The following is an 18,591-nucleotide window of genomic DNA, read 5'->3' on the forward strand; positions in this document are numbered from 1 at the left end:
AGTCAGATTAGATTCTTAACTGCCAATCTAGCTCATGAACCGGGGAAGAAATAGAAATGCGCCATAGGTTTGCAATGCTCGATTCCCCCTATGGCGAATGCCTTGATGAAGTGCTTCTGCAATTAGATGACTATAATATTCCCTTACTAAGGGAGTCAAAGGAAGAATATGAATCCAAGATCTATTCCCAATCTCTGAGAAAAATCCCTAGCAGAATAAATGAAAGCCGCACAAAAAGCTCATCCAGAAATGTTGTTGCGACTTGTGTCCCAAATCTGAATATGGGAGCTAGCATAGCACACTGGCTGTAAATTGCAGGTCACTGGTTCAGATTTCAGCTCTGCCTACAAACTCATTAGGTGGCCTTAGGCAAGTCATTCTACTTTCAGAGCCAGTTTGGTGTAGTGGTAAAGTGTGCGGACTCTTATCTGGGAGAACCGGGTTTGATTCCCCACTCCTCCACTTGCAGCTGCTGGAATGGCCTTGGGACAGCCAGAGCTCTCTTATCTGGGAGAACCGGCTTTGATTCCCCACTCCTCCACTTGCAGCTGCTGGAATGGCCTTGGGACAGCCAGAGCTCTCTTATCTGGGAGAACCGGCTTTGATTCCCCACTCCTCCACTTGCCACCTGCTGGAATGGCCTTGGGTCAGTCATAGCTCTCTTATCTGGAGAACCGGCTTTGATTCCCCCCTCCTCCACTTGCAGCTGCTGGAATGGCCTTGGGTCAGCCATAGCCCTGGCAGAGGTTGTCCTTGAAAGGGCAGCTGCTGTGAGAGCCCTCTCCAGCCCCCACCCACCTCACAGGGCGTCTGTTGTGGGGGAGGAAGGTAAAGGAGATTGTGAGTCCGCTCTGAGACTCTTCGGAGTGGAGGGCGGGGTATAAATCCAATATCTTCTTCTTCAAACTCAGTCGCCAGTCTGGCATATAAATAACACTGGTCTGGCTTATAGGGTTGTTATAATGATCAACAGTAATATGCACAAAATGTTTTGAACGCTGAATGCACTCAACGCATTCTAAATCTAATTCACGGGGAAGATCACAAGGAAAGAAATGCAATTGTTCCCACTTACAATTTATAGACACAATCCAGCCAAGGGTTAGACATTTCCAAGTCGCACAAAAATTAAGGGAGAGAACCACGCTTGAGATACTATACAGGAAAATCAATATACTCAATGCTTTGCAGCATGCTGCATATAGCGGGCTATATTTCCCACAGTATCAGATCAGCCACTTAAAGACCTACTGATTTCAGTGAGCTGGTTAGCCACATGCTCAGCTCTGTCAGTTGAAATCAGTGGGACTTACCTTTGTGGGATCTTGTCCTCTGGCTCTATTGTTAAACATATAGTACATTTAGAAAGATTATGGTGAAGACTCTGAACTGATCGTTTTGCAAGCCAGTGTTTTACCCCTCACGTTGTACAGTGTTACCTGTTTTCAGATCTGTGCTGTATTAGAAGTTTGCTTCCGCCCACCACAGTGGTATTTTTTTAAAAAAAAACAAAAAAACGCAGTCTGCAGTTGTACCTTTTAGCTAGAAAACATGCTCAAGATGACGGCAGATGTCCACTTCTAGAAAGGGAGATGTTTATGGAGACGGCACATCATGCACTGTTCTTTGGCAATGATATACGAAGACAAACATGGGTGCCTGTTTTAAAGGAATTCTAAACTATATTGTTCCTGCCAGACTGAATGCCAACTATTTTATGGAGCATGCATACATCTATGAATATTGTTAACTACCAGAACAGGATGTTTTCAGCAGGAGTAGCTCTGTTTAAAATTCTCCTGCCACTTTGCATATGCTCCGGTGAATCAGCCTTTATAACATTCATAAGAGGGCTCTTTACTTGTTGGCTACAAGCAGTCTCCATGTTCCCTGCTTTCCAGTATGTGGTTTCTCTGAAGGCTGAGCATTTCTATTTTCTTATGTGCGTGTTTAAGCTTCAATTTCAAAGCTTCATTGTCCGCTGTTAAAATGTTTCTTTCCTAAAAAAAAACACAAAACAAACCCAAAAATAAATGGGTGTCGTTGGAACAGTATATGATTAAGTTTCAAGTGTTTTCATCCCTACTTAGAAAAGGAGCCCTTTTCTTGACTGGCATCCTTATTTCCCAAGTCTCTGCACTTAACTAGTCCCTAAATCACAACAAACTTGACTAGTTAACGGATTGAAAGAGACAAGAACTGTCCACCTGAGATGGGATCAATTATCATTGCTGCGTCTCAAAAGAAAATATCTAATGGGCCAGTAAAGATACGTTTCATGTGCAAAGATGGATATTTTTCTGTCTGACTGTAGGAAACGTCTGTACTCCATTCTAATCTTCAGTTCATCTAGTGCACCTACAGTTCTGTAGGAAAGAAAGCGGTAAGGCTGAATATCTCTACACAAAAATCTCCTATGTCCATAAGAAAACAGGAAGTTCTTCCTAATGTTGAGCCGAAAACTCTTGATTTAATTTCAACCCATTGGTTCTGGGGGCCACAGAAAACAATTCACCATTGTCTAGATGACAGCCCTTCAGGGACTTGAAAATGGTGATCCTATCTCTCAGCTGCCTCCTCATAGAATCATAGAGTTGGAAGGAAACCTCCAGGGGTCGTTTAGTCCAACCCCCTGCACAATGCAGGAAACTCACAAACACTTCCCCCGAAAGGTCCCTGAGGCCTCAGATATAGAGGGGAGAGGGGTTATGCTCACCGGGGGGGGGGGGGGGGGGGGGGGGGGGGTTTTGACGTCCTGTCAGGGTGCTCCCCTGCTTGTCCCTTGTTTCTGAGGCAAGAGCAGCCGCAACACCTCTGCCCTAGCCTGAGGTTTAGAGTTTTTTAAATAGGCTCTCACAGCCTTATTACGTGTCCTCACACCTTATTGCATGAGCCAGTCAGCCCTTGAAGGTTTCCTCCACCTCCCTTCAGCTGGGACCCTTCCTTCTCTTCCAGTCCTGGACAAAGCTTTCCTAGGTATCCACCTTGGCTGGGCTGGGCCCTGTACTAGGGGTCCAATTCTGTGAACCCCAAAGGAAGTGCCTCCATTCTCCATTATTTCCAACGGAGGGAGGGAAGGGCATTTAAAGGGGAATGTGGTCCCTTCAGATGCCTTTTGCAAGCTCCACTGCCTATGAGTGAATTCCAAAGTGGCACGTTCACTGTCTTCCTGAAGAGAGCCTTACTGCAGCCAACCACCCAACTGCCATAGCTCCCAGGGCCCCTGCTGCCAACTGCCAGCTCATCGGGACCCTGACACAGCTGGTGTGTGGAGGAGGAAATGGGTGAGAGGCTGGGAGAGCCTCCACAGCCTATGCTTCTGTTGGGGGGGGGGGGAAAGCAGAAGGTAGTGAGTGACTACAGAGAGTGCAAGTGCGTGAGGAGGCCCCTTCTCATCCCTGTCTCTGTTGCTGTTGGCTCAGAGAACCCTTTTAAACACCTTTTTCAAAGTGGCGAACATGAGCTTTCCAGCAGCCCTTTTTGGATAGTAAAATCGCCAGCCCCACTCAGTAACCGGCTGAGAAAATACTTGATAAATACTGTATAAGCAACACTCCCTTCTAAGTTGTGGAGTCTTGTGAGCAAAAATTCTGCTTCATGAGCTATTGACATTAAAATTGTGAGCTACTGCGTAAATTATATGAACATATGAAGCTGCCTTATACCCTCAGAATCAGACCCTCTGTCCATCGAAGTCAGTATTGTCTACTCAGACTGGCAGTGGCTCTCCAGGGTCTCAAGCTAAGGTTTTTCACACCTATTTGCCTGGACCCTTTTAGTTGGAGATGCCAGGGATTGAACCTGGGACCAAGCAGATGCTCTACCACTGAGCCACTGTCCCTCCCCAATTAGTTTGCTCTGGGGTCATTTTTCCTGAGCTAAGACAAAAATGGGTGAGCCGGAGGCTAAAAAACCGTGAGCTCACTCAAAACCAACTCAGCTTAGAGGGAACACTGTTTATCCGGGGGGTGTTCCAGCTCAGCTTATAGCGAATACACACCGCTACCCTGCACCTTGAAGCTTGGCCAGGTTGGGCCTTCACTGGGGGTCTCACCATGGTAAATGGGGCATCAACTGGGACTGGGCACCCTGCCTGCACACAGACAAGCTGTCACCCTGGATGTCTCCAGATCAAATCTTGCACCTGTCATCGACTAACTAAACAAACTTTAGATAACCCTCTCCCTCAGCCTCCCCCCATCTGCAACAGGTAGTTAATACTAACTTACTTTACAGGGCTGTTGTAAAGATCACTGAGTACAGGAGAATATGCTCTCTGTGGTGAGTCCCCTGTTATTTTAGACCAACTGAAGTTTCTGAAGGACTTGGGAAGACAATTCTATATGTAATGCGTTGCAGTAGTCTATATTGGCTTCCTGTTTTCTTGGAAATCTGGCAATCCTACACACACTTCCCTTTATCTTCACTCATGCAACAATCCAGCAGAAAGATCCTCCTCACTTGTGGCTGATGGCCTTTTGATTTACAACCAAGTGTGATTTGGAAGCAAACTTCCGTTTATGCAGGCATGCTCTCTGGATGGGAACATGTGGGTGTTCTATCTGGAGCAAAAGAGTTACCGGTAATTGCAGTTTTTGGTTCCAGGAAACAGTAAAGTTTAGGAGGCAATACTGATGCATATTTCTCGCTAAATAAAAAGCCACTCGATTCATACCCATTGAGAATTTATTTTAGCACGTGCTGCATCACAGTGCATCATCCCCCCCCCAAAAAAAAAGGGGGGGGGAGAGAAAGTATTTCATTCTTAACGTTCCAAAAGGAAATGTCAGTTACTGTGATCAAAAGGCTGCTGGAATCCAACAAGAATCCAGGCCCTGGAGGTCCATTTAGTTTGGCAGAGAGGAAAATTCCCAAGTTGCACAATATTGTCAGACTTCTTCTCTTTTTTTAAACCTATCTCCCTTGCCCATAACTATAAATGAAAGGTTTGTATATTCTTCGGGGGAGAGTTGTTTTGATTAATAAACACTTCTAACTAATGAAGACCTTGTGCTTATAATCATATTCATTCCCCCGATTGCTAACACGTTGGCGGAAGGTTGTATCAGAGAATAATGACCAGAGTGCTCTTCTGACTAAACTTATTTGAAAGCTCAATATGGAAGATCTTTTTTTAAAAAAGGAGGAATTTGTCCTGGACAATAGTTCCTGACCAGAAACTAAAGAATTAGTCTAAGCATTATATTATTTATGGAAATTAGCATGCCATGGCAAGTCTGTCTCCTGACTGCCCACCATCTCTCTCAGTAGTAGTAGTAGAAGAAGATATTGGATTTATATCCCACCCTCCACTCCGAAGAGTCTCAGAGCGGCTCACAATCTCCTTTACCTTCCTCCCCCACAACAGACACCCTGTGAGGTAGATGAAGATATTGGATTTATATCCCGCCCTCCACTCCAAAGAGTCTCAGAGCGGCTCACAGTCTCCTTTACCTTCCTCGCTCCACAACAGACAACCCTGTGAGGTAGATGAAGATATTGGATTTATATCCCTCCCACCACTCCGAAGAGACTCAGAACGGCTCACAATCTCCTTTACCTCCCCCCCCCCACAACAGACACCCTGTGAGGTAGATGAAGATATTGGATTTATATCCCTCCCTCCACTCCGAAGAGACTCAGAACGGCTCACAATCTCCTTTCCCTTCCTCCCCTGCAACAGACACTCCCTCCAATCTCCTTTCCCTCCCTCCCCACAACAGACACCCTGTGAGGTAGATGAAGATATTGGATTTATATCCCTCCCTCCACTCCAAAGAGTCTCAGAGCGGCTCACAATCTCCTTTCCCTTCCTCCCCTGCAACAGACACCCTGTGAGGTGGGTGGGGCTGGAGAGAGCTCTCCCAGCAGCTGCCCTTTCAAGGACAACCTCTGCCAGAGCTATGGCTGACCCAAGGCCATTCCAGCAGGCGCAAGCGGAGGAGTGGGGGAATCAAACCCAGTTCTCCCAGATAAGAGTCCACACACTTAACCACTACACCAGACTGGCTCTCCCATCCTGTTTATATTCTGGAAGTCAGAGTCATCATTTAGCCAGCCACATCAACAAGCTGAGAAAGGCAGACAAACTCACTTCGTAATGGTCCTGTTTCACCTTATGATGTATTTACTTACCACAAGGATACTGATCCTGTTGGCGGATAAAACTGATAGTATCAGAGCATCACAAGAGACGAATCAGGTGTGCGGAGTTCCCATAAGCTTGCTCAAATACGTCTTCAGATTTTCTTGCTGGGGAAAAAAATGGTTATTATTGAATTTCTGCTTGCCAGGAAGCTGTTGAAGCTTCAGGGTTCCTGTATAGATTTCCCCTTGAAGCTACCTGCATCTGTTATGGGGATGCTCAAGATGCAATGAGAACCAAACCTTGACCTAAATAGCCCAGGCAAGCCCAATCTCGTCGGATTTCAGAAGTTAAGCAGGGTCAATTCTGGCTAGAACGATAGAATTGGAAGGGATCTCCCGAATCATCTAGTCCAACCCCCTGCACAATGCAGGAAATTCACAGAATCAGCATTGTTGTCAGACAACCATCTAGCCTCTGCTTAAAACCCCCCAAAGAAGAAGAGCCACACCACTTCCCAAGGAAGCCTGTTCTACTGGAAAACAATTGTGTCAGGAAGTTCTTCCTAATGTTTATGAAAACTCTTCTGATTTAACTTCAACCCATTGGTTCTGGTCCACCCTTCCAGAGCAACAGAAAACAACTCCACACTATCCTCTATATGACAGCCTTTCAAGTACCTGACGATAGTGATCGTATCAATTGTCTCCTCTCCAGGCTAAACATCCCCAGCTCCTTCAGCTTTTCCACACGGGATTTGGGCTCCAGACCTCTTTGTTGCTCTCCTCTGGATACATTCCAGCTTGTCTATGTCGTTCTTAAATTGTGGTGCCCAAAACTGAACACAATACTAGTACTTGGATAGGAGACCCCCTTGGAATACCAGAACCCGAAGCAATGAAAACCCAACATCAGAATACCGCTGTTTTAGCACTAATACGTTTCTCCATTTATTTTTATATCCTTGGAAGACTTTCTTGTAGAACAAATATAGTGTAGCTGACAGAGCTCATTAATGTACATCAGTGGGAAAGCAAAGAAAGGAGGTCATATGAGATGTTGTCCTTTAAGGAGGGATTCCAAGGAAACAAACTAATACACAAACGTTATAGTATATAATTGTAATGTAATTTCCCCAGTACCATCAGTCTGCAAAAGTAAGGAGGCACAGAGATATTTTTGTTATAATTAAAACATGAACATGGAAACATTTTCTGGCCACCTTATATGGGCATCTTGAACCTTCAGTAGCGCCTCTGCAGGTAAGTCTAGAAGGCAAGGTCAAAAAATCCCAGCTTCACAATACGCAGATGGGTCTGTACTTGCAGTGAGTAACCAGGAAGGAAACTTGAGCTTGTGGTAGGCAGCACAATGAAAACTTCAACCCAATGTGCAGCAATGGTAGAAAAGGTAAATTCTATGGTAGGAATTATTAGGATATTGATTGAAGATAAAATGGTGAGCATCATAATGCGCACACACACATTCAGAATATTCTGCACAGTTCCAGTCACCCCATTTCAAAAAGGCAATTATAGACCCCGGGGGGTAAATATAGCAAGCGGTAACTAACACTGCTTCCACATTGAACAAAGCAGGAGTCAAGTTTCGCCTTTAAGACCAACTCGTTTTTATTCAGAACGTAAGCTTTCATGTGCTCTTAAGCACACTTCATCAGATGAGGAATCCAGCATAGTGAGCAAAGCCGTACATAGCTGAGCAGAGCCATACATAGCTGGTAGGCAGTCGCCCAGAATGCAACATAGTACAGATTTAAGAGCCAATAACGGTGAAGTAAAATTATCCGGTAGGCAGCGGTTTAGAATGTAGAATAGTAAAATTAACAAATTAACTCAGATCAAAGGTTTGCTCAATTTGTTAATTTTACTATTCTGTCATTGTACCATTTTACATTCCAAACCACTGCCTACCAGATAATTTTACTTGGAGAGCCAGTTTGGTGTAGTGGTGAAGTGTGTGGACGCTTATCTGGGAGAACCGGGTTTGATTCCCCACTTCTCCACTTGCAGATGCTGGAATCGCCTCGGGTCAGCCATAGCTCTCACCCACCTCACAGGGTGTCCGTTGTGGGGGAGGTAAAGGAGATTGTAAGCAGCTCTGAGACTCTGTCCTTGAAAGAGCAGCTGCTGTGAGAGCCCTCTCAGCCCCACCCACCTCACAGGGTGTCTGTTGTGGGGGAGGAAGGTAAAGAAGATTGTGAGCAGCTGTGAGACTCTTCGGCGTGGAGGGCGGGATATAAATCCAATATCATCATCTTCTTCATCATCATCATCATTGGTTCTTAAATCTGTACCACGTTGCATTCTGGGCCACTGCCTACCAGCTCTGTATGCTTTGCTCACTGTGCCGGATTCCTCGTCTGATGAAGCGCGCTTAGAGAGCACACGAAGGCTGACGTCCTAAATAAAAATGGGTTGGTCTTAAAGGCGCCACTTGACTCCTGCTTTGTTCAACTCATTACCGTGGTTCTCGTGTTTGACTTGTGAGAGCAGGCAGGCACTTGAAAGATTGCCTGCGCTTCCAGGCGTGCTTCTCCAATCGAGTGGCTTGGGAAAAAACAGGCACTTTCTAAGAGAGCTAACTGCCTGCCTTTAGCCTTGCCAGGCCCCAGGTCCTAGTTTTGGAGGTTGCTTTCCCTCCCCTGCCAGCTAACTGGCAGGGAAGCTGCAGTGCCAGTAGGAACCGTGTGCCTTTCCACTTGGGAAGGCTCGAAGAAGCTGGGGAAGGGCTTGCATTTTGCAAGGTGCGCGCCTTCACATTTCTGCAGGAGCCTGGGTGAGCCTCTCTTTGAGTCTGGGAGACTTTGGAAAGGAAGAGAGCCTCCGTTGTTTTGCATTCTTGTTAAGGGCTTTTGCACAGCAAAATAGATAGTAGTGAGAAAGTCTCTGGTAGTTTGGCATTTGGTACTGCTGCAGGTCGACTCAGCTCCCATCCTTCCGAGGTCGGTGAAATGAGTCCCCAGCTTGCTGGGGGAGAACCGTAGATGACTGGGGAAGGCAAGGGCAAACCACCCCGTAAAAAGTCTGCCGTGAAAATGTCGTGATGCGACGTCATCCCAGAGTCGGAACGACTGGTGCTTGCACAGGGGACGACCTTTACCTTTAAGCAGCTCCGTGGCGCAGAGTGGTAAAGCTGCAGTACTGCAGTCTGAGCTCTTTGCTCACGACCTGAGTTCGATCCCCGGTGGAAGCTGGGTTTTCAGGTAGCCAGCTCCAGGTTGACTCAGCCTTCCATCCTTCCGAGGTCGGTCAAATGAGTCCCCAGCTTGCTGGGGGGAAAGTGTCGAGGATTGGGAAGGCAATGGCAAACCATCCCATAAAAAGTCTGCAGTGAAAACATTATGAAAGCAACGTCCCCTCAGAGTCAGAAACGACTGGTGCCTCCACAGGAGACTACCTTTATCTTTTTATTGCAGCTTAATTGAGCCCCATGGCGCAGAGTGGTAAAGCTGCAGTACTTCAGTCTGAACTCTCTGCTCACGACCTGAGTTCGATCCCGGCGGAAGCTGGGTTTTCAGGTAGCTGGCTTGAGGATGACTCAGCTTTCTATCCTTCCGAGGTCGGTAAAGTGAGTCCCCAGCTTGCTGCGGGGAGAGCATAGAGGACTGGGGAAGGCAATGGCAAACCACCCTATAAAAAGTCTGCGTGAAAACGTTGAGAAAGCAACATCACCCCAGAGTCGGAAACAACTGGTGCCTGCACAGGGAACTACCTTTGCCTTTTTGTTTACTGCAGCTTATCATTCTGTGTCACGGGGCTCCTAATATGGATGCAACTATGCAATGGCAGAAATTTCTGGTGTAGTTTCATTTCACTCCCCCCCCCCCCCTTACAAGATGACACAGTGCTCTATAGTGCTAGGTGAGGTTTAGTCTGTACATGCATTTAGAGTTGCCAACCTCCAGGTGGCACATGGAGATTTTCCACTATTGTGCTGTTTAGCATCTAGATGAAAGTGGTGGGGGAAATTGCCTGGAATTTGGAGCGTACTGTCACTAAAATGCCGACGACTTACAGGTCTCGTTTTCCATCACATCCTGGAAGATAACAGAAATATTTACCAGAGAACATGAAAGATTAAATGAGAGTCAATAGGAAGCAGAGCTTGTGTTTTTAAATGAAACATGGTTTCCCTTTTTACACTTTTGCTTATAATTAATTTTCCACCTTTTGAAGGTCTATGAAAAACTCTATGGTCTTGTTATCTGTCAGCTTCCTTTATTCCCCAGGGCTCTTCAGAATTTGAACACACACAGTCCTGAGTTTCTCAGTGTTCAGTTTTCTCCATTTAAAAAATTGGCAACATGGCAGTCTCTGATAACTGAGTTGGAAACTGCTTTAAACCTAAGGTACATGGCGTGCTTGTCTGCTGGAGTGGCTATAGTGTCTTACTCTGTCTAACATTTCCAGCATCAATAATCAGAAACTCTGAGATGGGCAGGGCTGGATGACCACACTTCTGGTGATGTCAGAGGGTGTGGCCTAACACGCTAATCAGTTCTTGCAACATGGGTGTGTACTAGTATGCAAATGATGGTGACATTAGAGGTGGGGCCTAATATGCTAATGAGTTCCTGCTGGGCTTTTTCTACAAAAAAAGCGCCCTGGTTTAAAATCCTCTAGATCCAACTTTTTACTCAGTCCCTGTAGCTAGTATAAAAGTGTAGATTTGCTGCTCTACTATTTCACAGCTGTTTGGTTCCACTGTTTTACAATTTTTCACTCTATACCCATACGTATGTATATAATCATTTGTTTTTTTTTTGGGGGGGGGGAGATCGGGAACTTTTCTCTCAGGTGTTCACCATGAGCTACTTCGCCCACATCTCGTATGTATATAAGAACATAAGAGAAGCCATGTTAGATCAGGCCAATGGCCCATCCAGTCCAACATTCTGTGTCACACAGCGGCCAAATATTATAATATATATATATATATATATATATATATAATATATATATATATTATATATATATATATATATATATATAATATATATATACACTCACACACACACTGTGGTAATAGACACTGCATGACCTTCTTAGCTCCATATTAGATAGCTAGAGCACCTCTGTGGCAGTGATTAAGCCTATGTTGACTCACCACCTCCTGTGCAGGAATTACTCCAGTTTAATCACCTTTGTTAAGAAGTACTTCCTTATCACGTTACAATTCTCAGCATTCGCATCGATCCCTAGTTCTGATGAGAAAGGAGAAAAGTAATTTAATCCTTCCCTACTTTCTCCATCCCATGCATTATCTTGTAAACTTCAATCACTGTCACCCCCTCAGTCGACGTTTCTCCAAGCTAAAGAGCCCTAAGCGTTTCCAACCTTTCTTCATAGGGAAGGTGTTCCGCCCTTTAATCATTTAGTTGCCCTTTTCTGAACTTTCTCCAATGCTATAATATCCTTTTTGAGGTGCGGCGACCAGAACTGCACACAGTACTCCAAATGAGACCGCACCATCGATTTATACAGAGGCATTATGATACTGGCTGATTTGTTTTCAATTCCCTTCCTAATAATTCCCAGCATGGCGTTGGCCTTTTTTATTGCAAACGCACACTGTCTTGACATTTTCAGTGAATTATCTACCATGACCCCAAGATCTCTCTCTTGGTCTGTCTCTGCCAGTTCACACCCCATCAACTTGTATTTGTAGCTGGGATTCTTGGCCCCAATGTGCATTACTTTGCACTTGGCCACATTGAACCGCATCTGCCACGTTGACGCCCACTCACCCAGCCTCAACAGATCCCTTTGGAGTTCCTCACAATCCTCCCTGGTTCTCACCACCCTGAACAATTTAGTGTCATCCGCAAATTTGGCCACTTCATTGCTCACTCCCAACTCTAAATCATTTATGAACAAGTTAAAGAGGATGGGACCCAGTACCGAGCCCTGCGGCACCCCACTGCTTACCGTCCTCCACTGCGAAGACTGCCCATTTATACTCACTCTCTGCTTCCTATTACTCAGCCAGTTTTTGATCCACAAGAGGACCTGTCCTTTTACTCCATGACTCTCAAGCTTTCTAAGGAGCCTTTGATGAGGAACTTTATCAAAAGCTTTCTGGAAGTCAAGGTAAACAACATCTATAGGGTCTCCTTTGTCCACATGTACATCTATAGGGTCTCCTTTGTCCACATGTTTGTTCACCCCCTCAAAGAAATGTAACAGGTTAGTGAGGCAAGATCTTCCCTTGCAGAACCCATGCTGAGTCTTCCTCAATAACCCGTGTTCATCAATGTGCCTACTCATTCTGTCCTTGATAATGGTTTCTACCAACTTTCCCGGTATTGAAGTCAGACTGACTGGCCTGTAATTTCCCGGATCTCCTCTGGAACCCTTTTTAAAGATGGGGGTGACATTTGCTACCTTCCAGTCCTCAGGAACGGAGGCAGATTTCAATGAAAGATTACAGATTTTTGTTAGAAGATCCACAAGTTCAACTTTGAGTTCTTTCAGAACTCTCGGATGTATGCCATCCGGACCTGGTGACTTATTAGTTTTTAATTTGTCTATCAGTTGTAGGACCTCCTCTTTTGTCACCTCAATCTGACTCAGGTCTTTCAACACCCCTTCCAATATTAGTGGTTCTGGGGCGGGCAAACACTTCTCATCTTCCACGGTGAAGACGGAGGCAAAAAATGCATTCAGCTTCTCAGCCATTTCCCCATCCTCCTTCAGTAATCCTTTTACCCCATGGTCATCCAAGGGCCCCACTGCTTCCCTGGCTGGTTTCCTACTTCTAATATATTTGAAGAAATTTTTATTGTTGCTCTTTATGTTTTTTGCAATATGCTCCTCATAGTCCCTTTTTGCCTGCCTGATCACAGTCTTGCATTTGATTTGCCACTGCCTGTGCCTGTATATAATTATTGTAGATGTATTGACAGACAATAATACCTAATATATCTGAGCAAATCCTTCAAAACTCACGCTACAATGAAACAGCCTTTACGGTGCTGTAAGACGCTTCACTGTTTTGCTGTAAAATACTAATACGTCTGATCCTCTGAAATGCGTTCGCACGGAAACCCAGTTTAAGTTATTACGTGATACCTACACAAACGACCATGGCCCAAGCCAGCATATTCCCACCCACCTTCCTACTTTCCCTCCGCAGTATAGAGCTCAAGTCTCGCATCCCGTCCCTTGATCGTGTCCGTCACCAATTTTCTTTTTGGGGGTTGGACTAGATGATCCTAGAGGTCCCTTCCAACTCTATGATTCTATGCGGCAGGAAAATATTTCCCGGAACACTTTCACCTTGCAAGGGTGGAATGCACTACCTTTCCCTGCATTTTTCGCCTCTGAAGTGAAATGGCTGGTCTGGTCAACTTCGAGGATGAAGAGGAGGTGAAGGACTATTTGGAAAATCTGGGAGTGGAATTCAGTTTTCAGTGCTATAAGGAAAAGGATCCCGACGGTAAGCATGAACTTCAATAATACGGACGTCGTTTAGCCGCTTCCCGGTAATATTTCCGAGTTGTAACTCGAAACGCTTAAATAATGAGTTTTACACCTAAGGTTTCCAACTCTGTGGAGAAAAACGTCTTGTTCCTTTAATAGAGTCTTAATGGGATGTTATTTAAGAACATAAGAGAAGCCATGTTAGATCAGGCCAGTGGCCCATCCAGTCCAACATTCAGTGTCACATAAGAACATAAGAGAAGCCATGTTAGATCAGGCCAGTGGCCCATCCAGTCCAACATTCAGTGTCACATAAGAACATAAGAGAAGCCATGTTAGATCAGGCCAATGGCCCCTCCAGTCCAACATTCTGTGTCACATAAGAACATAAGAGAAGCCATGTTAGATCAGGCCAATGGCCCATCCAGTCCAACATTCAGTGTCACATAAGAACATAAGAGAAGCCATGTTGGGTCAGGCCAGTGGCCCATCCAGTCCAACATTCAGTGTCACATAAGAACATAAGAGAAGCCATGTTAGATCAGGCCAGTGGCCCATCCAGTCCAACATTCAGTGTCACATAAGAACATAAGAGAAGCCATGTTAGATCAGGCCAGTGGCCCATCCAGTCCAACATTCAGTGTCACATAAGAACATAAGAGAAGCCATGTTAGATCAGGCCAGTGGCCCATCCAGTCCAACATTCAGTGTCACATAAGAACATAAGAGAAGCCATGTTAGATCAGGCCAGTGGCCCATCCAGTCCAACATTCAGTGTCACATAAGAACATAAGAGAAGCCATGTTAGATCAGGCCAGTGGCCCATCCAGTCCAACATTCAGTGTCACATAAGAACATAAGAGAAGCCATGTTAGATCAGGCCAGTGGCCCATCCAGTCCAACATTCAGTGTCACATAAGAACATAAGAGAAGCCATGTTGGGTCAGGCCAATGGCCCATCCAGTCCAACACTCTTTGTCACATAAGAACATAAGAGAAGCCATGTTAGATCAGGCCAGTGGCCCATCCAGTCCCAGTCCAACATTCAGTGTCACACAGCGGCCAAATATATATATATATATACACACACACACACACACACACACACACACACACACTGTGGCTAATAGCCACTGATGGACCTCTGCTCCATATTTTTATCTAACCATGCCATTTTTATCACCATGCCATGAAAATCTTCAGCTACCGATTTCCACATGTTAAATCTCTATTAAGGGGACAGAATGCTTTTCTCCAAGCTATTTGGCAAGCTGTGTGTAATCTTCCTTAAACAAAAGCAGGGTCTGAAATTTTCAGCTCAATCCCATGTGTTCACTTAGAAGGTAGTCCCATTGTAGCTATGCATATATATGATTTCAGTTTTACACAAGCACTTTGTAAATGTGTTACAAGTGGTTTTTTTCAAACAAAAGAACAAAAACCTTATTTTCCTTTATTCTGGATGAAAAATGTATTTTTTCATCCAATTTTGTGCAGTTTTTGTTGTTGTATTACAGGCGCAGTGTTATCATTAGTAGTTTTTCAAACAAAGACTGCAACCTTAAATATGTATATTGTAAAGTGATTTTTATTGAAACAAACAGGAGAATTGCCTAAGTTCCTTGGGACTATAGGCCAATGGAAGAGCTGTGAAGAAAACTGGTAAGAAAACAGGTATTCCTCGAAAATTTTGTGAAGAGACGTCATTGGTAGCAGTCATGTATGCAATGGAAATATTGATTTAGAATTTACTAATCAAACCGACCTCTGAATCAGAGCTTCTGCACCTCTTTTGCTATAAGCTGCAGTACTGCAGTCAAACTCTCTGTTCACGACCTGAGTTCGATCCCGGTGGAAGCTGGATTCAGGTTACCGGCTCGAGGTTGATTCAGCCTTCCAGTCTGGTGTAGTGGTTAAGTGTGCAGACTCTTATCTGGGAGAACCAGGTTTGATTCCCCACTCCTCCACTTGCGCCTGCTGGAATGGCCTTGGGTCAGCCATAGCTCTCGCAGGAGTTGTCCTTGAAAGGGCAGCTTCCAGGAGAGCCCTCCCAGCCCCACCCACCTCACAGGGTGTCTGTTGTGGGGGAGGAAGGTAAAGGGGATTGTGAGCCGCTCTGAGACTCTTCGGAGTGGAGGGCGGGATATAAATCCAATATCTTCATCTACCTCACAGGGTGTCTGTTGTGGGGGAGGAAGATAAAGGAGATTGTGAGCCGCTCTGAGACTCTTTGGAGTGGAGGGCGGGATATAAATCCAATATCTTCATCTACCTCACAGGGTGTCTGTTGTGGGGGGAGAGAAGGTAAAGGAGATTGTGAGTCGCTCTGAGACTCTTCGGAGTGGAGGGCGGGATATAAATCCAATATCTTCTTCTTCATCATCATCCTTCCGAGGTCGGTAAAATGAGTACCCAGCTTGCTGGGGGGAAAGTGTAGATGACTGGGGAAGGCAATGGCAAACCACCACATGAAAAGTCTGCCATGAAAACGTTGTGAAAGCAACGTCACCCCAGAGTTGGAAACTACAGGTGCTTGCACAGGGGACTACCTTTACCTTTAGAGACTGAGAACAAGCTACTCTCTGTGTCAACTGATGAAAGTCCAATCCAACAAGCAAGAAAGCAGAGCTCCACCGGAAGTGTGAAGTTGTGATCATACTTTGCATAAAGCTTCTTACCATGTTTCAGGTTGTCATCGTCTGGCTGATTACTTGGATGGGGTGAGGAAAAATTATGAAGCAGCTGCCAAAGTACTGAAGGAAAATTGTGAAAACAACCAGCACAGTGAGAGCTGCTACAAACTTGGAGCTTATTATATAACTGGAAAAGGTAAAGGGAAAATCCCTTTTCTGTCATCACACTTATCTTAAAAGCAAACAAATAAAATAAAGCAAGGTTATGTATGACACTGGGGAAAAATATGACACGATCATGTGGATAATTTCAGGGGGTTGCTGTGTTGGTTTGTGGTAGAAGAGCCAGTAGTACTTTAGAGACTCATGTGACTTGGGAGTATAAGCTTTTTTTGAGAGTCAGAGCTCCCTTATCACATATCTGCTGAATGGAGTAGAACAAAGATGGTGTCCAATAGCACCTTTTAAGACCAACAGAGTGTTCTTGAGAATGTCAGCTTTCATTTACTGAAAGCATACTTCATCAGACAATGGAATGGGATGGAATTAGCAGCCCTACATAGACAGAGAGTGGGCGGTGAATCAGTACGCAAAATAGCGAAAATGTTTTTAACGGATTAAAAGAATGACAAGTTGGGGGGTCTGGTAATCCTCAGTTTGGGTCTGAAAATCTTGTTAGTCTGTTAAGAGACTACTGGACTCAGATCTAGCTCAAGTAGATAAGGAAATGAACGATAGGTCACAAAATCCCCAGTGCAAATTTCGCCTTAGTGATGCATTTATTTTGGTCTCAGTCTCCTCTCTGTAATGTGAATAATTAAGAGTTACTAAGATAATATACCGTATTTTTCCGACCATAAGGCGTTCTGGACCATAGGACGCACCTTCCTCCTGGGGGGCGATCCGCTGCCTCCGCCTCCGATCCCGGCGCTTCCCCTGCGCCTGCCTGCCTGGCTCCAGCTTCTTCCAGCAAGCGCTGGGATCGCTCCACGCTGCCCCCACCGCAAACCCAGCGCTTCGCGAGCACCGGCTGTGGAGAGGGCAGTGTGCTTCCTCCATGCTTGTCTGCCTGGCTCCAGCTCTGATGCTTAAAGCAAGCGCCGGGATCGGAGGGAGCGATCCTGGCGCTTGCTGTAAGTGTCAGAGCTGGAGCCAGGCAGACAGGCACGGAGGAAGCACGCTGCCCCCTCCGCAGCCGGTGCTCGCGAAGCGCTGGGTTTGCGGTGGGGGCAGCGTGGAGCGATCCCAGCGCTTGCTGGAAGAAGCTGGAGCCAGGCAGGCAGGCGCGGGGGAAGCGCCGGGATCGGAGGCAGAGGCAGCGGATCGCCCCACCCCGGAGGAAGGTACGTCCCTTCGCACGCACACACTTCCCCCCCCCACACTTTTTGGGGGGGGTGCGTCTTATGGTCCGAAAAATACGGTATGTGAAATCCTACAGAAAAGTGCTGTATAAATACTAAGTAACCTAAATGCTCTTTACAGGTGGTCTACCAGCTGATTTAAAAGCTGCCTACAGCTGCTTTTTGAAATCTTGTGAGAAAGGTGGCAAGAAATCCACGGAAGCTTGTCACAACGTTGGACTATTGGAACATGATGGGCGAGGGAATTATGATGAGAAGCCTAATGCCTCCGTAGCCAGGGACTATTACAGCAAAGCTTGTGATGGCGGTTTTGCTCCTAGCTGCTTTAATCTTAGTGCTATATATCTTCAAGGAGCCCCTGGAGTACCAAAGGACATGAGCCGGGCTTTGGAGTATTCTCTGAAAGCATGTGACTTAAGACACACATGGGCATGCGCCAATGCTAGCCGAATGTACAAACTTGGAGATGGTGTGGAGAAGAACGATGCTAAGGCAGAAGCCCTAAAGAACAGGGCAATGACCCTGCACAAGGAACAACAAGCAGCTTCCAGTTCCTTAACGTTTGGGGAGTAAGCCTGGACAAGCGATGTTAAATCTTCTTGAAATGCTTAGTTGTTAAATGGTGCCCAAACGTAGGCTGCAGATCACTCCGTATGAGCAAGTGTTTTGCCTGTTCAAATTGCTTCTTTTTAACATTTTTGTGCAAATTGCGATTTTGTAAATGACTTCTAAATTCTGGAGACACTTCTTTGCAGGACAAAAATATCATTAAGATGGGAATATCATATTAAAAGCATACACAGTGTGAGATGTATTGTTGGATTTTTACTGGAACTTGTATCTTGAGTTGTCAGGAGTTTTACTGCTTTGTAGGGCAAAAATATCATTAAGATGGGAATATCACCTTAAAAGCATACACAGTGTGAGAAGTATTGTTGAATTTTTACTGGAACTTATATCTCAAATTATCAGGAGTTTTACTTCTTTGTAGGACAAAAATATTAAGGTGGGAATATCATCTTAAAAGCATACACAGTGTGAGAAGTATTGTTGGATTTTTACTGGAACTT

The 18,591-nt window shown here is 45.3% G+C and overlaps 1 protein-coding gene across 3 annotated transcripts; it reads left to right on the forward strand.

Annotated features, from left to right (window-relative positions):
- Positions 1-8,537: 8,537 nt before the first annotated feature.
- Positions 8,538-18,329, forward strand: LOC132576626 (cytochrome c oxidase assembly factor 7). 3 transcript variants are annotated; one of them, XM_060245986.1, is made up of 4 exons: positions 8,538-8,881; positions 13,358-13,543; positions 16,216-16,356; positions 17,643-18,329. In XM_060245986.1, exons 2-4 carry the CDS (start codon positions 13,438-13,440, stop codon positions 18,092-18,094), a joined length of 699 nt encoding a protein of 232 aa, XP_060101969.1. In that variant the 5' UTR covers positions 8,538-8,881; positions 13,358-13,437; the 3' UTR covers positions 18,095-18,329. The 3 variants fall into 3 exon arrangements, with proteins under 3 accessions (XP_060101969.1, XP_060101968.1, XP_060101970.1); XM_060245985.1 differs by having other exon boundaries at positions 8,557-8,849; XM_060245987.1 differs by having other exon boundaries at positions 8,666-8,881; positions 13,241-13,543.
- Positions 18,330-18,591: the final 262 nt, after the last annotated feature.

The sequence above is a fragment of the Heteronotia binoei genome, chromosome 8, assembly GCF_032191835.1.
Source record: "Heteronotia binoei isolate CCM8104 ecotype False Entrance Well chromosome 8, APGP_CSIRO_Hbin_v1, whole genome shotgun sequence".
Lineage (NCBI taxonomy): Eukaryota > Metazoa > Chordata > Lepidosauria > Squamata > Gekkonidae > Heteronotia > Heteronotia binoei.